Source organism: Dama dama, chromosome 28 (assembly GCF_033118175.1).
Source record: "Dama dama isolate Ldn47 chromosome 28, ASM3311817v1, whole genome shotgun sequence".
Taxonomy (NCBI): domain Eukaryota; kingdom Metazoa; phylum Chordata; class Mammalia; order Artiodactyla; family Cervidae; genus Dama; species Dama dama.
In genome coordinates, this window is record NC_083708.1 from 10,140,171 (window position 1) to 10,162,046 (window position 21,876).

Below are 21,876 nucleotides of genomic sequence, written 5' to 3' on the forward strand. Positions count from 1 at the left end.
TAGAATTTATAGACTTTTAGTGAAGAGAAAAGAAATACCTTGTTTTCGAAGAATAGAGAGAAAAAGTAGACTCATGGTTTTCCTTTTTCTGCCCTTAAGTGGGACCTCTATTTCTGTAAGAATCTCCTATATTTGACTGTTAACTTTGTGAATTTGGTCACCAGGTCTGACAGGTCAGTATTTCCAAATTAAAGCTGGACCTTCATTTGTCACTGAGCTACTCTTGATTCCACCCTGTTCTCTCTCTCCTGAAAGCCCAGTAATACAGAAGTAATCTCAAGCGTCTAATCTTAGTTTTTTTTTAATAATAATATTTCAAATTTTAAATGAAATATTATAAAAGTACTTTAAGAATACTTTAGAAATCATAATCTTGCAAAGTCCTTGCTTTTTGTTCTATTCCTTGAAGACTTTCTTTTGTAAACATTTAACTTCACACTCTATAAATAGACTGTTACAACAACAATAATGTGATGCTTGTTCCTCCAGTTTTCCTCGTCCTGTGAAGACGACTTGGTTAAACAGAAATGCACCAGCACAAAACAAAGATTCTGTGATTCCTACTCTTGAAAGCGTGGTCTTTGGTATTAACTACACAAAGCAGTTATCACCAGACGTAAGAACTGATGTGTTTATAAAGCCTCTTTTCTCTCTTGTTTTGAATGAAATGTGTTTTAACTGTTATATATCTGTGGACCTGATAGTTCTTTTATGAATTATTTGAGCTCAACGACTTATAGATCTAATTAAACATGATCTTCACAAGTTGATTGGTTCCAGTTTTTTGAGAAAATGAACCTGGAGCTTCAAGATTTTACAAAATTTAATGAATAGAGTTCTTTGACAGGCAGTGCCTTTTTTAACTTGTTACTTTCACCTGTTGCTCTCTTAACGGAGCTGGTAGGATCATTCCAGAGAAGTCTGTGAAGAGCCACTGCCAGAGTTGAGACCTAACTTGCAGCAGTATAAGTATAGCTATTACTCCCCTAAAAGAAGAGAAGGTTCATACTATAAAAACAGTGTCCCGCAGCTGAAATACAATCTGAATCTCAGATTTTCAAAAATCATCATTTGATCTGCTTGTTTTTAAAGTCCAATGAAACTAAGATTTCTCGAGTCACATTTCCTGCGTTTAGATTACCTGTATGAATGAGAACAACTTCCTAAGATGCTGCTAGACTGCCTACATGTTTTAGAATAACTGTGATTAGTAAATCCTTTGTTTTTCTAAGTTTCCGGTGTGCTATTCTTAGACTCTGGTTACTAACATTGTATCCCAAATCGCCCCTTTGTTCAGGGCTGCAGCTTCGTCATCGCAGACTCCTTCCTGCGTCACGCCTACCGTTTCCACTACACCCTCTGCGCCGCCCTGCTGCTGGCCTTCAAGGGGCTGCACAGCTACTTCATTACGGTAACAGAAGAGCTTCCCTCTTGTCAGAAACTAGAACTGGGTATGTTGAAAGGAGCCAGGCCCTCTTCGTTCTCATGCTGCTGTTATCAGCGTGGCCATAGTTTCTGCACTAAACTAGCTTCATGTGCTTCACCTTTACTGCTCTCTCAACTCTATCTTTTTCAGTCTTTGATAATTACTTACTGAAATTTTAAAAAGTTTTATGATAGTGAGAAATAATTTCTTGGTGCTAAGTTTGAAATGAGTCTTTTGATAGATTTTTTTTAACAGTATGTCAGTATACTTCTTCTCTAAGAATATAACCAGAAGGTGTACTGGAAAGCAAATGTTTAATAGAATTATTGGATAGGAAGATAAATTAGGGAAAATAAATTCAACAGATTAGGTAACGTAAATTAAATCCATACTTCCAAATAGTTAACAATCTAAGCAGATTATAGGTACTTGGAACCTTTTGTAAAATATATTGATTTTAGGTGATTTCAGATCCTCTTTCTTCTGTTTCACTTCAGAAAATAATAACATTACTCAGTTTTAACATTTTGAAAATCATTTGAAAAATCAGTCTGCAGCTTTAGTCCATTAATATATACCTGTATGTTGTAACACATAATAAAAAATCATTTGCCTTAATTTTGTATACCACTTATAGTTTGCAAAATACATATATCATTTCACACAAGATTATTGATTTATGAAAATGTTTTTATTCAGACATTTTATGAAAGTTTTATAAGCTTTTATTTTCAAATATCAGCTAATAGCTCAAAAGCACATTTTAATAATTTTTTTGGAATAAATTATTTTCATCATACTTACTTGAATGAATGAGAAATTGCTTTTTGAATTTTACTGAAGTTGATCACTGTTCTTATTTCTTTGTTTCTCAAGGATCTTAGTCTTTTAACAGTATTGATGCACTATCAAAAATAGTCACTGTTACTGAAAATAATTCTTGGCTTTGAGACTAATTAGCCCACGTTTATAATTGCCTACCTTGGGCTACAAAAGAATTGTAAGAAAGTGAAATGATCTGTAGCTCACTTAAATTCAGCCAGCTGTGAGAACAGGCTGGCTGTTGTACCCCTACCTATCAGCAGCGGCTCCAGTGGGTTTGATAATTCTGTTATTCAAATTTTCCATTAAACAGGTATTACTCAGTTGACTATTTAGAGTGCTTAATTCAAGGATCTCAGTGTAGCTCCTTTACAAACAGTAAGAAAGTTTGTTCTTTTTTGCTCATGTGTTCTTCCTCAAGACAAAAACAGTAGCACAGAAACATTTTGGTTACTTTTCTCTGAAATATTCTTTTTCCTTGCTGTTTTACATACTTAGCATCCATCTGTTTCCCTTAGGAATGTTCTTTAAGAGACTACTGCCTCAAATGTGAACTTTTAAAAATGTTGTTTTTTGAAAATGAAAGAATTGTTTATGGAATAGAACTAATTTAGGCTATTACTTATTCCCAATTAATGGGTAAATTATACTCCATTTATTTTTAAATTTTGTCCTTTGGAACTCAAACACATTCTTAGGAGAATTATGTGATGAATTTTGGTTAATTTAAGTTTAACGGTCAGACCACAAAACTGTCAAACCATAATATTAATAAAGGACAATACCGTGTTCCTGAAAAGTAGTGGTTAACACAGAAGCCGTGTGTAATGGCATTTCTGAGGGGAATCTGTTAACAGTTTAGGTGTTGACTGTTGCAGAATTCACAGAGGCATCATCATGTAGTGCTTAGGCCTGCCTGTTTGCACCACCGTTGTCCCTTAACTACTTGTAAGTAACTGGGACCATGTATGCAGACTGACTCCTGCTCTAAGGGCGGGAGGGTTGATGGGATCCAGATGTGCAGAGTGTGTCGGGAAGGAAAGATGAGGGCATGCAGAAAGCAGAGGGTGTTAATGGAGGAATTCCCTCGGGCTGAGCAAGGTGCTGAGGAAAGGGCGGGTCTCTGTCTCTGGAGAGCTTTCACCTCCCCGTTCCCTTAATGAGGAATCAGTCCAGCATTGAGAGAGGCCAGAGAAACACCCCCAACCAGGGGGCATTCCTTGTGGTTTTAGTACAGAGCACCCTAAGTGAAGTGGGCCTGTCCATGCCTGTGTAATTTTCAAATCGTTTTAACGTGTAGTATTTTCAAATGAATAACACTTAAACCACATTTTAACTTAGAAAAAAATAATTTTCTCCAAAAGAAAATAATGTTTAAACAGGCATCTCTTGTCAAAAGCAAAGATTTCTTTCAAAGCATAGACAGTATTACCACTTTACTACCACTAACTTAGCTAACCTCAATTTGATAATTCATTTATTTATAAGCTTTTTAACTTTCTCTCAGATAAAGAAGGCTTGTATGACACACATATATTATTTTGAACTTATGAATATAATATAGAAAATACCATAATTTTTTAAAGCCCTTATATTTAATTTCAGAAGTCAGTTACTAAATAAATAAATATCAATTTTATTCCAAATTATTTGCTTAAAATATTTCACCAGAAAATAAAGTTCTAAAGCAAACCCGGACTTAAGTTTTAGATAAGTAGATAATAGTGGTAGAATAAAATTATTAGTACCTTACACATTGTATTTACTCAAAATATATTTGGTGAGTAGATGAGTGAATGAAATAGCACAATGACGCTTTTGTTGACAATTGAAAAGTACATAGGCATCAGCACATACTTTATAGTAGTTTCCTAGGGATTTTTAAAGATCAATCATCTTCAATAAATACTTATTAGTAATACTTCGGGTTATCCTTAAACTTTTCATCATTATTTATATTTTGTTTTCTATTTGTTGCGAATTTTAGTTTATTCTTGAGGGCGTCTTCTAGGAAAAAATCTAAAATTTTTGTTAACTATTCAGAATAAAACTATTGCACTTTCTAAACTGTTAACATTGTTTATTTTTATCCTAGCAAAACTAAATTTGTAGGTACCAGATATTTCTGTAAAACAATGTTCACTAAATATTATTATATCCACTAGTTTTAATAAGTTTATAAAAAGTAATTCTTGGTTAGAGGGTGTATTCCTGTTCCTTCTACTATTTCGCACTTTTCTTGAGCTTTCAAATAAGTCTATATTTTAAGTAAGTCTATATTTCAAATAAGTTTAATAAAGTCTTCAAATTCTGCCATGCTATGAAGAGTTTATCTAAACTCCATTCCCTTTTTAAAAATAATGCCTTGAATTCCATTTTGCTTGTGTCTTTTTCTTTTCTCGTAGATGAATGATGTACATTTTTTTTAATGGCAATCAGTTAAAATACTGGTTTGGTAAAGAGCTGTTTTTGAAAATGAGCATCATGAATTCTGAAATCTAGGCTTTAGCAAGTCATGAAACCTTTTTGGCCCCAGTCTCTACACTTGTAAAAGCAGAGGATTGATGTTGCTGATCTCTGACACCTCTGCCAACTCTAAAATTCTGAGTTTAAGATATTAAAACATAAAAATAATATTGGATTATGAAGTGTTGAGTGGCACATGCACTTAGAAAAAAGAACAAAGTAACATAAACATGAATGTACATCATTTGTAGTTCTAATAATCTAATTAACTAACTGAAAGATTCTGCTTTGGTGTTCTAATCTAATTGCACTAGCGGATCAATACTAAATCTATTAATAACAGAGTGGAAAATTCTAGTAAATTTTGTTGTAAAAGGAGTATAGTAACTAGTGCTGTGTGCAATCCTTATAACTAGCCAAAGCCAACATGCAGGTCCTTTATGAGCGCCTTCTCAGAAGAAAACAGCCACCAACCCAGAAAGACACCTGTCTAGGTACGTTCACAAATAGGTTAAGTAAATAATCCCTTTCAATCAGTATGAAACTTTGCTTTAATTTAGTATCAAATTTCATAAATATGTATTTTTAATACTGTATATTCCCGCCACCCTTACTTAAGAACTTACTTTAAGAATCAACTTGATTTGTAGATGAGCTTTGGTTAATTCTTAGTTTATAATGTTCAGGTTTTTGGAACATTTAAAATTGGAAATGTTAAATGCAAAGATTTCTTGGTTTTTTTTTCCATATTTATTTTAGAGTTCCTGGAAAGAGCACTTTTTAGAAACCATGTTCATTGCCAGAATTTGTTAGTTTAATGGTAATGGCTTAAATTTGTTCAATTTGTCTTTGAGTAGGGCTAAAGATAATAAAATGTGGTTTGAAAACTGAAGCAAATTTCATGCATTACAGAAATAGAGAAACATCTTTAATATCTGGTTTTGTTTTTTGAGTCAGTTTGCATTTATTTTTTTCTAAATTTAAAAAGCAAAATACAGGAATATCAAATCACTGCTACCCAGATATATTACATATTTGAAAAGAGATATTCTGATTTCATTTTTTCATTGATATATTTCTCTATATGTTTAGACTTTTTTTTCTTGAATAGTAATAGTACTTAATTTATTATCTTTCCCTAAGTATATTGAAAATTTTTACTTTGAATAGACCATCACAATTAACATATTTTAAAAGTTATGAAAAGTTATAGAAATAAAAAATAAAATGAAATCACAGCATTTGTCTCTCAGTTTTCAGAAGTATGCCCAAAAGGAAATTAAGGAGCCAAAATCTTTCTCCACATTTCTCAGATGAAAATTAGCTCAGAAATATTTACACTGAGTCAGTTTTCACTAAAATTGTTAAGCGAGAAACTTAGCAAGAAGGAAAAAAGAAAAGTTGAAGATTTATTTATGGTCATTATTTTGGAACATAATTTTATCCTCTCATTAAGTAACTTAAATATAAAGTTAAAGAATTCATAGTGTGAAATTATGGTCATTTATGACATATTTTAGTATTCTTTTTAGCAAAAAATTGTGCTTCTCATTTCCTGTTGTATTGCCAGCCTATCAGTTTACATGTGAGCTTGCTAAATGATTTTTTAAAATGCTGCTCATTTAATAAGGTCTGTATAAAGAAGGGCCCAGTTTTTGGTTGGATGGGAAAAGACGTGATTCAAAACCAAAACATAATGAACTTAATTAAATAATACTTCTAAAAATATATATTTATCTTTTATCCTTCATTCCTGGCATTGTATTAGCATTATCTAAACTGTACTGTTAATATCTGTTGAATGAATGAATAGATGAGTGGGTAAATAGATTTAGAAAATAAATTTAAGATACATTTACCCTTTGACCTAGCAGTTACACTTTTGTTCATAGAAAGGATTACTACTTTGTAATGGTATCTGTACACGCATGTTCATCACAGTATTCTTAGTGACAGAACACTGAAAACACAGGTCAATGTCCATCATTCAGCAAAGAATAGAGTATGAAGAAAATTATGAGGTCCCTACACTAAGGAATATTATATAGCCATTTTTTAAAAAGTGCTTTAGAGCTGCATATCAGATTTGCATGAAATATTACTGAGAGATTTCATGCAGAAAGTTTGCAAAATACAGCCCATTTTTATAAAGCAGTAACTCCAGATCAAATATATGTGTATATTTGAAAATATGGAAGGAAGTGTTCTGGGTTGCCACCTTGGATTAGCAAGAGGAGCCAAGTTAAAAAAAGTTTGTAGGGAGTTCCCTGGTGGCCTACTGGCTAGGATTCTGGGCTTTCACTGTCATGGCCTGAGTTCAAAACCTGGTTGAGAAACTGAGATCCCACAAGCTACATGACATGGCAAAAAAAAAAAGTAAGAAAATAATAAACTTTGTTATTCTAGAAATTTTATGTAAATCTCTAGAAAATTGTATAAATAGATATATAGGCATTTTAAAAAGAAATTAAACTCAGTTAAAGTCCTAAATTATTTTGAAGTCATTTCAACCCAAAGATTTTGAAGTTAAGTTTTACATTTAAGCATCCCTTAAGGTGTTTGCATTGAAGTAGCTCTCAAGAATTATAATGCAAATAGACCAGTTTCTGCATTTAAGCTCTGGTATGTAAAGGTGACAAAAGTGTATCAAAACTCTACAAAGTTTATGCTTATTTTTAAAAAAATTAATAGGATATGTAACCTACTGAGATCAATTTTGCTGATTTTCTTCTATCTCAGGAAAACATCATGAGTGATTCGAAAATAGATGTTGGTATATGAAAGTTACGATTTTAACACAGGGTCTGCTGCAGATTTTTTTTTTTTTTAACATAACATTAGAAACTACTGATTTATCTGATAGTGAAGTGATTTGTGAAATCAAAGCAAATTTCTTTAGTTATCAGTGGTTACTTATATATATTTTGTGAATTACAAAACATTTGTGTGTCCTACTGGTTTTAGTTATCAGTTGGGTATTTGTTGTTCAGATCATAGCTTGGTTTGTTCTCCACAGCAGTGTAACTGCTTATTTTATCAAATTAAAATGTTTACCATTCTTTTATCAAGAAGTAAATATTTACTATACCTTATGAGATAGTGAGCTGAGGAATGAATTCAAAGATACCACAAAAATGTTTCCTTGTCTTTGTGTGAGAATGATCAATTAAAGTCACTCCAGCAGCAAGATTACGGAATTTTGTGTCTTGATAACTGTGCTGTTAGAGTTGTCCTAAGAAAACTCATTTTAGTTTGATTTCAGATAAACTTAAGTGTATCTAAACGTGATATTTTAGACATTAGCAAAATCTTTTCCCTGCAAAAAATAACTGATCTTTCTATTCTGTTTGTATTCCTTTGTAAATATTACCATTTTAATTGTAAGTTAATCAGCATTCCCTCTGTGTAAATGGTTATAGCATACATTAAATATAAGTCAAGATTACATAGAAAAAATGGCCTTGGTTTTAGACTGCCTTAGAGGAAACTAAATTTATTGAACTAAGATATAAACTTACATTTTTGTTGAAAAGAATTTTGTCATTCATTTTCATTAAATAACTTATATTCCAGGTATGTTTTTATTATTTTGACTTGAACTTTTTAGAAATAGCTATTGTAAAAAGTAAAGTATGTATATATGTAATGCAAAATACTAAGATTACTAGAATTTTTAATATGTGAAATACAATAAAACTTTAGTTATATGTTTTAACTTTTCCATGATATAGTTGTGCAAGTTACTTGAGGCATATAGTCAGTACTTCTTGACAGTGTTAGACTCTTAATTTAATACAGGCATACTTCACTTTATTGCGTTTCAGGATACTGTGTTTTCGCAAACTGAAGGTTTATGGCAGCCCTGTACCAAGCAGGTCTGTTAGCACCGTTTTGTGTTTCTGTGTCACATTTTGGTAGTTCTCCCAATATTTCAAGCTTTTTCATTATTATTCTTATATTATGGTGATCTATGATCAGTGATTTTTTTTTTATGTAACTATTACAAAAAAATTAGAACTCCTTGAAGGCTCAGATGATGGTTGGCATTTTTTTTTATCAATACAGTACTTTTTAATGAAGGTATGTACATTGTTTTTTTACACATAATGCTATTGTATACTTAATATACTACAGTATAGTGTAAACATAACTTACATGCACTGAGAAACCAAAAAAATTCATGTTGCTGGCTTTATTGCAGTATTTTCCCAATTGTAGTGTTCTGGACCTGAACCACAGTATTTTTGAGGTATGCCTGTAATCAGAACATATAATTTAATAATCATCACATTAGCTGCTTAATTTAATGTATTTATGGAAGTATATTACATTGAAATTTAATTCATTTAATATAGTCCAGATATTTTGCAACCTCCTAGGTTTTTAAAAGTAATTTACTTATAAAATTTCAAAGTTAATTTTCAGATATATAACATTGAAATACTTACTTTAATTACTGTTTACTCCTTTCAGAGGAAATGGATGTAGAAGCTCGACTTACTGAATTATGTGAAGAAGTTAAGGTATTTGGATTTTTAAAATTCACATTACCAAATTATTTGAATGGATTCTGTTTCCTTTTTAAATACTTTATTGAAAATAAATTATTATTTTTCCTTTCTCAAATGCAAAGATAAAAAATTTGATTCTAGGTAGAAACACAACTTAGTTGACCAACATTTGACTTGAGTGTGAAGTTAAATTATCTTTTTTTCTAATCATTATTGATTAGAATCTTTTTTTAAAATTTTATTTTATTTTTAATTGGAGGATAATTACTTTGCAGTATTGTGATGGTTTCTGCCACATGAGCATGAATCAGCCACAGGTATACATGTGTCCCCTCCTCTTGCACCTGCCTCCTGCCTTCCTCTCCATCCCGCCTGTCTTGTCGTCACAGAGCGCTGGCTTTGGTTTTCCACGTCATACAGCAAATCCCACTGGCTGTCTATTTAACATGTGGCTGAGTGATATTCCATTGTTGTGTGTACCACAACTTCTTTATCCATTCATGTGTCAGGGGACATCCAGGTGGCTTCCATGTCCTAGCTATTGTAAGTAGTGCTGCAGTGAACACTGGGGTACATGTGTCTTTTTCACTTATGGTTTCCTCAGGTGTATGTCCAGTAGTAGGATTACTGGGTCATATGATAGTTGTAGTCCTAGTTTTTCAAGGAATTTCCATACTGTTCTCCATAGTGGCTGTATCAATTTGCATTCCCACCAACAGTGTAAGAGTGTTCCCTTTTCTCCACACTCTCTCCAACATGTATTGTCTGTAGACTTTTTTTGTTGATGGCCATTCTGACTGGTGTGAGCTGATACTTCATTGTAGATTTGATTTGCATTTCTCTAATAATGTGTGATGTTGAGCATCTTATCATATGTTTATTACCCATATGTATGTCTTTAGAGAAATGTCTGGTTAGGTCTTCTGCTCACTTTTTGATTGGGTATTTTTTGTGTGGGTGTGGTATTGAGCCACTTGAGCTGCTCGTATATTTTGGAGATTAATCCTTTGTCATTTGTTTCATTTGCTATTATTTTCTGCCATTCTGAGGGTTGTCTTTTTCACCTTGCTTATAGTTTCCTTAATTGTGCAAAAGCTAGGTCCCATTTGTATACTTTTGTTTTTATTTCCATTACTCTAGGAGGTGGGTCTTAGAGGATCCTGCTGTGATTTATGTCAAAGAGACCTGTCTGCCTATGTTTTCCTCAAAGACGTTAATAGTTTTTCGTCTTACATTTAGGTTTTTAATCTATTTTGAGTTTATTTTTGTGTATGGTGTTGAGACGAGTTCTAGTTTCATTCTTTTCCATGTAGCTGACCAGTTTTCCCAGCACCACTTATTGAAGAGACTCTCTTTTCTCCTTTGTATACCTTATTTGTCAAAGATAAGTTGCCCATAGATATGTGGATATTCTGGATATTCTGCATATAAATGAAATAGCAGAGACAATTAACTGATCAGAAGTGTGCTTTTTCCTCCTGTTAGTTAACTCAGAGACTTTCTGGACAAATTTTTTTAAGCATTACTTGAATTTACATACTTTTATAAAATGATATTATTTAGAAATGGAAATTTATTTCAAGAAATGAGTTTCTCTTGGGTTATTTTTCTACCAGTTCATTCTTGCAATTAAATTGAATAGATTTTTGTTTTTCCTTTTCTTCCCCATGGAACTAAATGTTTTGACTATTTTAGGATCCCTGTGTATTTCACTGTTGCTTAACTATGTTAGTGGAAGACATCAGAAACATGAATCAAACAAAAATATATATTTGACTTTGGGATATATTTCTGTATGTAAATATAAATGAGAACTTGATCCCTTTGAAAAAAATATTTACCTTCTTGTAAAATTATACATAGAAGAGACAATTTCATATCCCATTCTAGCAGCTTCCCCCACAGTTCAGGTAAGTTAAATGTCTTCTTTTAAAAAAAGAAAATCACTTATATCATTATAATAGTTGTCCCAAAGGATTTTAGAAATAATAAGATGTTTGTGATAAATGTAGAAAAAATATACTGACTTATTCACTGACATTAAAGGAAATTTGAGTGAATGAACATATGATACTCCCTGATGAATAGGTAAATGATCACTGAAAGCTACCCAGTTTTTCACAAGTTAATAATATTAATGCATCTATATCAAAATCCTGTTGGAAACTTTAAAATTAAACTTATTCTAAAGGTCACTTGAAGAAAGATAAGAATGACTAAGAAAAACTTTTGAAAAAAATAATAATATAGAGGGACTTGCCCAAGTGGATGCTGAAATATGTATAAAAACTACAGTAATGGAAATAGAGTAGGATTTCTCTAAAAGAACAGAAAGACAAATCAATGGAACTAAATAGCACTGGAACAGTCATTAAATATGTGTAAGAATTGAGTATATGATAAAATTTCACGAACATTCAGTTACATAGTAGCATGGCAAAATAACATGTTATAGAAGCAAATTCTAAATGGACTTGAAGAGTTAAATGTCAAAAAAACCTGTAAGACAAATATATGTATACTTGTATATATAAGCAATCTATCCTTGGAATATGAAATAACTTCTTCAGAGTAACAGTAAACAATACGATATTAATGATTTAAAACTTCTTTAAAACAAAATAAAATATAAAGTTGAACGGAAGCAATAGACTGGAAGAAAATATTTACAATACCTGAAAGTGGCAAATGATACTGAAAATATATAAAGAACTCCTGTGTATCAGTTTCAAAACACCCCTGGGAAAAAGGGGTACACATAGAGGCAATGTACAAAACACAGTTCTTAGAGCAAGTTAGCTGTTTAGGTGACACTCATTCTTACTGAAGACCAAGGAGATGCAGATTTAAGCAATAAAGTGGTTTTTTTTACCATGAAATTTGGAGAAATGAAAGTGATTGCTAATCTCCATCGTTGGTAAGGTGGTAAGGAAACTAGTGTCTGCATAGGCTGTTGGTAAGGGTAGAAATGGTACATTTTTTAGGTCAGTTCATCATCTGTCCCCAAAACACCCACATGCTCTGCCACAAAATAGTTTTTATTTAGAAATGTATCCCACAAAAAGTACTAATTCATTTCAACAAATATAAAGCATTATCAACTACCATGTAGCCATTTAAAAGAATTAGGTGAATCTCTGTGGAGAAAGCAATGGCAACCCACTCCAGTACTCTTGCCTGGAAAATCCCATGGACGGAGGAGCCTGGTAGGCTGCAGTCCATGGGGTTGTGAAGAGTTGGACACGACTGAGCGACTTCACTTTCACTTTCCACTTTCATGCATTGGAGAAGGAAATGGCAACCCACTCCAGTGTTCTTGCCTGGAGAATCCCAGGGACGGGGGAGCCTGGTGGGCTGCCGTCTATGGGGTCGTACAGAGTCGGACACGATTGAAGTGACTTAGCAGCAGTAGCAGTAGCAGCTGTGCATTGACATGGATTTTTTAACTCAAGAAATACATATTCCTCTATGATGTAGGGTACTGTTTTCATGCTGAAAAACTCTTTAGGATATATTAATAGAAAAAATAAATTGGAGAAAAATATGAATATGATTTTTATATGTTAGAAAAGCTCTGTAAATATTTGATCATGTTTATGTGATTAGATTGCATATAAAATATTTATTGTAGAGTAATTAGCCTCCAACTAATAAAAAATAAATGGGAAAAAAATATTTGAAAGGATACATACACACACACACATATACACATTTCAACTATAAATAATAATGTAGAAAAGAATACCACAAAGAATGAGGCTATAAAGGAAAACATTTGTTCTTTACTCTATTTCCATCTATATTAAGTTTTAAGAAATACATAATGTACTCAGATAATACTAATGAATTTTACATGCTTATACTTAATTTCAGTATTTAAGTGGACATCATAAAATTGAATATAAACTAGGGTAGATAGACTAGACAGAAGATGGAATAATATTTAAACAGGTCTTATAAAGAAATCCTGTAATATCCCATTTTTAATATTAATATAGCTTAGACACCCAGTTATCCAGTTATAAAATGCTAATAAGTATGTGAAAAAAAATTTAATCTAATTATAAAAGAAACAAAAATTTAAATATTCTGACATGATTTTTAACCTATCAGATTAGCTGTGATTTTTTATTTATTTATTTTTAATTGAAGGATAATTGCTTTACAGAATTTTGTTGTTTTCTGTCAAACCTCAACAGGAATTAGCCATAGGTATACATATATCCTCTTTCTTTTGAAACTCCCCCGCATCTCCCACCCCATCCCACCCGGCTAGGTTGATATAGAGCCCCTGTTTGAGTTTCCTGAGTCATTTGGCAAATTCCCGTTGGCTATCTATTTTATATATGGTAATGTAAGTTTCCATGTTGCTCTTCCCATACTTCTCACCCTCTCCTCCCCTCTCCTGATGTCCATAAGTCTATTCTATATGTTTGTTTCTCCACTGGTACCCTGTAAATGAATCATTCAGCACCATTTTTCTAGATTTTGTATATATACATTAGAATAAGATATTTATCTTTCTCTTTCTGACTTACTTCACTCTGTATAATAAGTTCTAGGTTCATCCACCTCATTAGAACTGACTCAAATGTGTTCCTTTTTATGGCTGAGTAATATTCCATTGTGTCTTTATCCATTCATCTGTCGAGGGACATCTAGGCTGCTTCCATGTTCTAGCTATTGTAGATAGTGCTGCAATGAACCATGGGATACATGTGTCTCTCTCAGTTTTGGTTCCCTCAGGGTATATGCCTAGGAGTGGGATTGCTGTGTCATATGGTGATTTTATTCCTAGTTTTTTAAGGGATCTCCATACCATCTCCCATAGTAGCTGTGTCAGTTTACATCCCCACCAGCAGTGCAAGAGCGTTCCCTTTTCTCCATACCCTCTCCAGCATCTATTTGTTGTTGATGGCCACTGGGTCGTCCACTGGGGTTTGCGCCTGAGGCTGCCCTGGAGGACTTGGGTCTGCCCCAGTGAGGGCCAGGTGCAGAAGTCGTGCAGCTGCTTGGGTCACAGGGGCCCTGGCAGCACCAGGTACTCAGGGGAGTTGGCAGCTAGGACAGCAGGAAACACAGTGCTCTAGAAGGGTATGGCGCGAAGAGTCAGACACGACTGAGCAACTTCACTTTCACTTTTCACTTTCACACATTAGAGAAGGAAATGGCAACCCACTCCAGTATTCTTGCCTGGAGAGTCCCAGGGACAGAGGAGCCTGGTGGGCTGCCATCTATGGGGTCACACAGGGTTGGACACAACTGAAGTGACTTAGCAGCAGCAGCAGCAGAAGGGTATGGCAACCTGTATTGACCGATACGCTCCAGTATTCATGCCTGGAGAACCCCCTGAGAGAGAAGCCTGGCAGACTACAGTCCACAGGGTCACAAATAGTTGGACACGACCAAAGCGACCCTGCGTGCGTAGACGCAAGACTTTTTTTGATCTGTGGCAGCTCTGCCCCAATGAGAGTTGAGTGTGAGGGTGGCGCAGCTGCTTGGTTTGCAGGGACATGGACTGCCTCCACCGCAGGAGTTACGGCCCTCTCAGAGTCTTTTATCGAGCCTCCTTTCGCTGGCGATCAGAGAGGCTCTGTGGCCAATCTTTCTCCGCAGCTCTGCCCGTTCAGGCACATAGAGGGCCCCCCGGCTGCAGTCCTGCTCTGTAGATGGGCGCGTCAGGCACTTAAAGGTGCTCCCTGGGTGGGGTCCTACTCTGTAGTTCAGTGCGTCAGTGGCTTGATCGGCCAGCCTTTCTGTTGTTCAGCTCTCGTTGCTGGCAGTTGGGGAGAGCAAGGCTATGGTGATGGCTCAACCCCCTACGCATGACTCAGCAGTGTCTCCTTGCTTCCATGGCTGCCTGGCTTTCCTCCACAGGCATTTCCCACCACAATATCCTCCCTCACATCCCCTCGATCTGTCCCTCCGCAGTCAACAGCAACCCTCTCCCTGGGATTGTTCCACAATCCCTAAACTCCAGCTCCCAGCTACTGCACTTCCTAGGGGACCTGTATCCCTGTCCGGGGTATGTATGGCTGCAGCAAGGACTGTCTGATTCTCATTCCGTTTAGGCTGCCACAGATCAGCTGTTTTACTCTCAGCCTTAAATGTTTCTCCTGTGACTCAGACAATTGCTCAAATGTAGGGATTGGACCCCTGCTTCAGTTCCTCCACCCACTGAGTGCAGGTCCTGTCCTACTAGCACTCCTGTTTTTCCTCATAGTCCCTTTGTCCTATCAAGTTTTGCGTGGTTCTATATATTCTTTTCCGCTGGTCAGGTACTCCTGTCCTCTGTCAGCTGGTGTTCTGCATGACTATGATTTTTTTTAAATAACAGTATAATCTTTGTTGAGTTATGGTGAGATACAGATTCCCATACCTTGTAAATCTTTTTCAGAGATGAATTTGGCAGTATGTATCCAACACCATAAAAAATATTCCTTCTCAATTCGTACCAAATAAACAATCAGAAATTCATGTATAATGTAATTTGTGATATTGTAAAACATTAACCTAAATAAATACCCAACGATAAGACAATGGTGAAACAAATCATGGGACACTCATAATGTAAAAACATTGTGCAACCTTAAAGGTGATGCTTTCAACAAATATTTGATGATGTAGGAAAATGCCCATACTGTGTTATTCAGTGAAAGTGGCATAAAAATATGATTCTGGTTTTTTCCTTTCTGTAACTGAAAATAATTGAAGACTGTATACTAAAATGAACTTTATTTTTTTCAGTCAAAAAATGTTAATGAATGCTATGAAAAGGTATACATCTATATAAAACAAAATAATGAATTTATTTTAAAAATATTATACAAGTATAAATGTCTTATTATTCCTACATTTATATATATAAAAAATCTTGTCAAACTTAATTCCAATTTTCTTTTTAATATAAAAAAGAATTATTATTTCTATTTTGACACTTATCATAAAGAGTTATATAAACCAAAGGAGTAATTTGTTTATAGGATGCTTTTCCCAATAATGAAAATACCAAAAGTCCTTTCTCAGAAACTTGATGCTGTGCTGCCTGACAAATACAGTTAATAAATACAAGGTATCTAGACAGCCTTGCTCTCTGGGGGGAATTATTTTTACTTGTGTGTAGATTATACCAGGCGTAGAATTGCTTGCCTTACACAGTACTCTTTAATTACTGTCAAATACTTAATTCTAGTCTTCTTTTGCTAACTTCATTAAACTCATTCTTGAAACCATACTATAGGTTTCAGCTTATTTATACTCCATTTTAATCTTCTGTGTGTTAAGAGACATAAAAACTTGGTAGCTTTATTTCTAATAATATTTATACATCATCCCTGAGGCAAAACTCTTCTGTAGAATTTCTGTGTGTGTTGAGCTGGTGTTTATCATCTGTTGACTCGTTAGCTTCCATTCTAGAATTCTGGAATTTGTCAGTATTTTCTGAATTTCTCCTTGTATTCTGGGAACTTTTTCCTTATCTGAAGCCTATAATTCCTTATTCATTCATTCATTCATTCATTCATTTGTTTGGTACATATCTATTGAGTGACTACTATGCACTGGTTACCAGTCACACAAGTGAATAAGACATGATCCCTCCCCTTCTTACTTATTTTGCTGAGTTTTTGTTTTATGTGTCCTCTGAGTTAAGAAGATAAATGGAAGCTTGGTTCAGGTCAGGGAAGAAAAGCCTGCTGAATTTCAGACTTTAAAAAGGGGTCTGTATAAACAAAGAGAGTATCATATATGATGAGCAACATTTAGGGGTTTCATTTGTTTTTAGAAGGGGACTGGTGCAGATATAATGAGTATAATTGGGGACATGGTGAATTGTCCAAGCATAGTTGTCCAATTGTTGTTGGGTCTAGACATCAGGGCTACTTGATCCAGAGACATAGATGTAGTGGTGGTTGGTGTGCAGGTGGAGATGAGCTGTGGGAGTGGCTGTTAACTTCAGTCTGAATACACAACCTCCCCCATCTTTATGGTAGGAAAGTGAAATCAGCACCTGTGTGTATATTTAAAGTAGATTTCCTAGTGTTACTAATAATTAAAGACAAATTTTTCCATCAAGATACTATCTGCATAGAAACTGACTGCTGCCTTAGTGGATAAAATGTCCTTCTGAGAAACATCATTCTGCTTTATAGTCTTTGTTATTCTTTGTTTAGAAGTTCTTACTTTATCAATTCAAGAAAACTAAAAGCCTTCAAGAAAATCTACCTCTCATTCAGTACTCTTAATTTCTGTCATCAATTAAGATGAATATTTAAATAAACAGGACAACTTAAATATCACTATCAGAACATTCATAATGTATATACATATAATAAATATATATTTGTTTACCCACTTTTCTCTCCTCATTGGACTGTGAGCTTTTCATGTTAATCTTGGTGTCTGTAGAGTGTAGCCCCCTAGCATGTAAAATGTGCTTAATAAATACTAGATGCATGAATTGTTAGAAAAGAAGAAGAAAGAAGTGTTTGACAACTCTGGGAAAGGGTTTCTGTGAGCAAAATAAAATCTAGGAGCAGAGATATGAAGGAAGAGCAGCTTTAGAGAGAATCTCAATCCTTTCTGAGGAGCACATGACCTTTAAATTACTTAACTGATTGAAAATAAATCATATTTAAAGATTTCACAATTTTTCAAAAATTTTATAACTTTGATCATGATTTGTTGTGCTTAAAATTCCTAGTTTTAGTGTTTGGATTTGATCATGTTCTATAGAATCCTGATTTGTAACTTTAGACTATATCTGATATTCTTTCAGATATTGAAATATTAGTTAAATTGTCAAAAATGCTAGAGTAACTACCAAGATAGGAAAAAAGCCATTGGTCAATTGGTCTCTCTCTACACACACATGCAAGCATGCACAAATGCACATATTTTAAAACTAAAAAATCTGCCTTTGTATTAATATACACTATACGTGTTATGGTAGTTCTCAGAGAGTAGTTAAGTTTTTTTTTCTTGTCATTTCAGAAAATAGAAAATCCTGATGAACTGGCAGAACTTATAAATATGAATCTTGCACAACTTTGCTCACTTTTAATGGCTTTATGGGGACAATTTCTGGAAGTTATAACACTACATGAGGAACTAAGACTATTACTAGCACAAGAGCACCATACTCTGAGGGTAAGTTATAAAAAAAATTATTTTAGAGCATTTTAACGAGTACTGTCATTTATCTTTAGAAATTTCTTATGAATGAAAATTCTGATTTTTATCTAATATGTTCATAAATGAGAAAAACGACATCTATCATTGTGGTATTGTTTGATTGTTATCAAAGTTAATAATAGAACAATACACTTGAGTATATGACCTATCTCAGTTGCAACCCTTGCTACTAAGAGACACCACCTATATGAAATAAAATATACAATACAGAATAGCTCTTGGAATCCAGGAACAGGAATTATCACTAGATCTCTTAAGAAAAAGAAACCAGAACTAAAAAGCCATCTCAGAATAGACAGAATGTGTCTCTCCAAACCTCGAACTCCCTCCTTTCCTCTCTTCTTCCTTCACCTCATTTAGAGATATACATTATGAACTTGGCAGGATTGGGGGAGTAATCTAGACATGCAGGTTGTTATAGGTCTGGTATGGACACTATGCAGAAAATTTTGTACAATTTTATTGTGTCAAGAAGCTTCAAGATGTTAAATCTCTGTCTTTTCAGCCTTATCTCCTTATGTACTCTGTATGCACATTAATTTTCCTGAATTAGTTCCACAAAACATCATGTGTATTTTCTTTTCTTTTTTGGTTTTTCTTTTCTTAATTATAAAGCACAAGTGAAAGTGTTAGTTGCTCAGTCATGTCCAACTCTTTGTGACCCCATGGTCCCTCCATGGAATTTCCTAGGCAGGAACACTGGAGTGGGTTGCCATTCCTTGTTCCAAGGGATCTTCCCAACCCAGGGATCAAACCAGGGTCTTCTGCGTTGGCAGGTGGGTTCTTTACCATCTGAGCTACCACATAAAGCACAATATATAATCAAAATCAGAAAAGTTCATAAAACATGCACATTTTAACAAGTGGTTAAAAGCACATACCCTTTTAACGATCACCCAGATCAAGAAATAGAGTATTGTCAATACCACAGACATGTTCTGTGTATTTGTTCCAATTTCTACCCCTTTATGACATTTACAAGGAAGCACCATCCTTCTCAGTAAGTTCCTCCTTTCTCTTTTCGTTATTCAGCCTATATTACTGAATTCTACATAAATGGATTCGTATAGTATGTATTCTTTTGTATAGTGCTTCTTTCAGTCAAGATTTTGTTTTGGAGATTAATCTATTTTGTTGTTGTTGTTAGTAGCTGTAGCTTGCTCATTTTCATTGCTATACTGTATTTCCATTTGAATATACCTACAATTTGTCCATTTTACTGTTGATAAGTGTTTGGATTATTTCAGATTTATAGTTACTGTAAACCAAGCTGCTGTGAATATTCTTACACATATTTCCTGTCATAACAGTTTCTGTAATATATTTACCTATGAAAGCGATTGCTGTGTCATAGGGTACAAATAATGTCAATTCTATTATGTAATGCTACCCTGGTTTCCAAAGTGGTGCTGATTTTCACTCCCACAAGCACCATATGAAAGTTCTTACTCCACCTCCTCCCCAATTCTTAATATTGGCAGACTTTTAAACTTTTGCAAGATGGATATAAAATGGTGTATCATTTTGGTTTTATTTGTATTTTTTGATGATTTGGTAATAGTTGAGCACCATTTTGTTGGCTGTGTAGATTCCCTGTTTGTGAAGTACCTGTCCAAACTGGCTGCCCATTTTTCTATTGGATTAGTTTTCTTTTTCTTCTTGATTTATAATAGTTTTCTGTGTATTCTAAGTACTGATCTTTTTTAAATGTTTTATAAATCTTTTCTGATTTCATGGTTTTTTCCACTATCTTCATGCTGTCTTTTAATGAAGTAGAGGTCTTAATTTGTCGTTGGAACTCAAGAGGAAAGCTAGACAGACACACCTGTATTTGGACATAATATGTACAGATCAGCAAGGAAGATGTGACATTTTCAATAAATGATACTGGGACAATTGGCTATTATATAACTGAATTATATAAAATTCAGTTCCAGATGGACTAAAAACAGACATGAAAGGCAAAATCATAAAGTTTCTAAAATAGAGAACTATCAGAAATATTACAGAAGTAGTGAAACTTACTCCCATATATTCTTTGTCAGAATCACAGGTTACCATTTTGGCACATTTGCTTCATCATTCCTTCTTTTTGTCAATAGATATACATTCCCAGTCACTCAACTGGTAAAGAATCCTCCCACAATTCTGGAGACCCCAGTTCGATTCCTGGATCAGGAAATTCTCCTGGAGAAGGGATAGGCTACCCACTCCAGTATTCTTGAGCTTCCTTGGTGGCCCAGGTGGTAAAGAATCCACTTGCAATGCAGAAGATCTGGGTTCAATCCCTGGGCTGGGAAGAGCCCCCTGGAGGAGGGCATGGCAACCTACTCCAGTGTTCTTGCCTAGAGAATCCCCATGGACAAAGGAGCTGGTGGGGTTCAGTCCATGGGGTCCAAAAGAGTCAGACACAACTGAGTGACTAAGCACAGCACAGCACACATGTAAATAGACACACACATATATTTTTTTTCTGGGCCTCTTGATAGTTACAGACATCATGCTCAGTTTTTCCTTAAATATTTCAGGGCATATTGACTAAGAACAAAGATATCCTCTTACTTAACCACAGTACAGTGATCAACTTTAAGTCATTTAATACTGAAGCTAAAGGCAAAGGAGAAAAGGAAAGATAAACCCATTGGAATGCAGAGTTTCAAATAATAGCAAGGAGAGATAAGAAAGCCTTCCTCAGTGATCAGTGCAAAGAAATAGAGGAAAACCACAGAAAGGGAAGGACTAGAGATCTTCTCAAGAAAATCAGAGATACCAAGGGAAAATTTCATGCAAAGATGGGCACAATAAAGGGCAGAAACCTAAAGGCAGGGACCTAACAAAAGCAGAAGAGATTAAGAGGTGGTGGCAAGAATACACAGAACTATACAAAAAAGGTCTTAAATGACACAAATAACCATGATGGCGTGATCACTCACCTAGAGCCAGACATCCTTGTACGCAAAGTCAAGTGGGCCTTAGGAAGCATCACTATGAACAAAGCTAGTGGAGGTAATGGAATTCCAGTTGAGCTATTTCTAATCCTAAAAGATAATGCTGTGAAAGTGCTACACTCAATATGCCAGCAAATTTGGAAAACTCAGCAGTGACCACAGGACTGGAAAAGGTCAGTTTTCATTCCAGTCCCAAAGAAAGGCAACACCAAAGAATGTGCAAACTACCGCACAATTGCACGCATCTCACACCCTAGCAAAGTAATGCTCAAAATTCTCCAAGCCAGACTTCAACAGTAAGTGAACTGTGAACTTCCAGATGTTCAAGCTAGATTTAGAAAAGGCAGAGAAACCACAGATCAAATTGCCAACATCTGCTAGATCATTGAAAAAGCAAGAGAATACCAGAAAAACGTCTACTTCTGCTTTATTGATTACACCAAAGCCTTTGACTATGTGAATCACAAGAAACTGTGGAAAATTCTTAAAGAGATGGGAATACCAGACCATC

The 21,876-nt window shown here is 34.5% G+C and overlaps 1 protein-coding gene across 5 annotated transcripts in view; it reads left to right on the forward strand.

Moving 5' to 3' along the window:
• Positions 1-21,876, forward strand: part of FAM135A (family with sequence similarity 135 member A) — a 147,355-nt gene that overhangs the window by 75,351 nt on the left and 50,128 nt on the right. For 3 of the 5 annotated variants that reach the window (XM_061131776.1, XM_061131775.1, XM_061131778.1), the window contains 5 exons: positions 490-616; positions 1,298-1,451; positions 5,131-5,208; positions 9,188-9,237; positions 18,217-18,372. In XM_061131776.1, the coding sequence (XP_060987759.1) occupies positions 490-616; positions 1,298-1,451; positions 5,131-5,208; positions 9,188-9,237; positions 18,217-18,372 (565 nt within the window). Of the gene's footprint in view, positions 1-489; positions 617-1,297; positions 1,452-5,130; positions 5,209-9,187; positions 9,238-18,216; positions 18,373-21,876 lie in introns of those variants that run through there. The other 2 variants (XM_061131777.1, XM_061131779.1) reach the window with 2 other exon arrangements.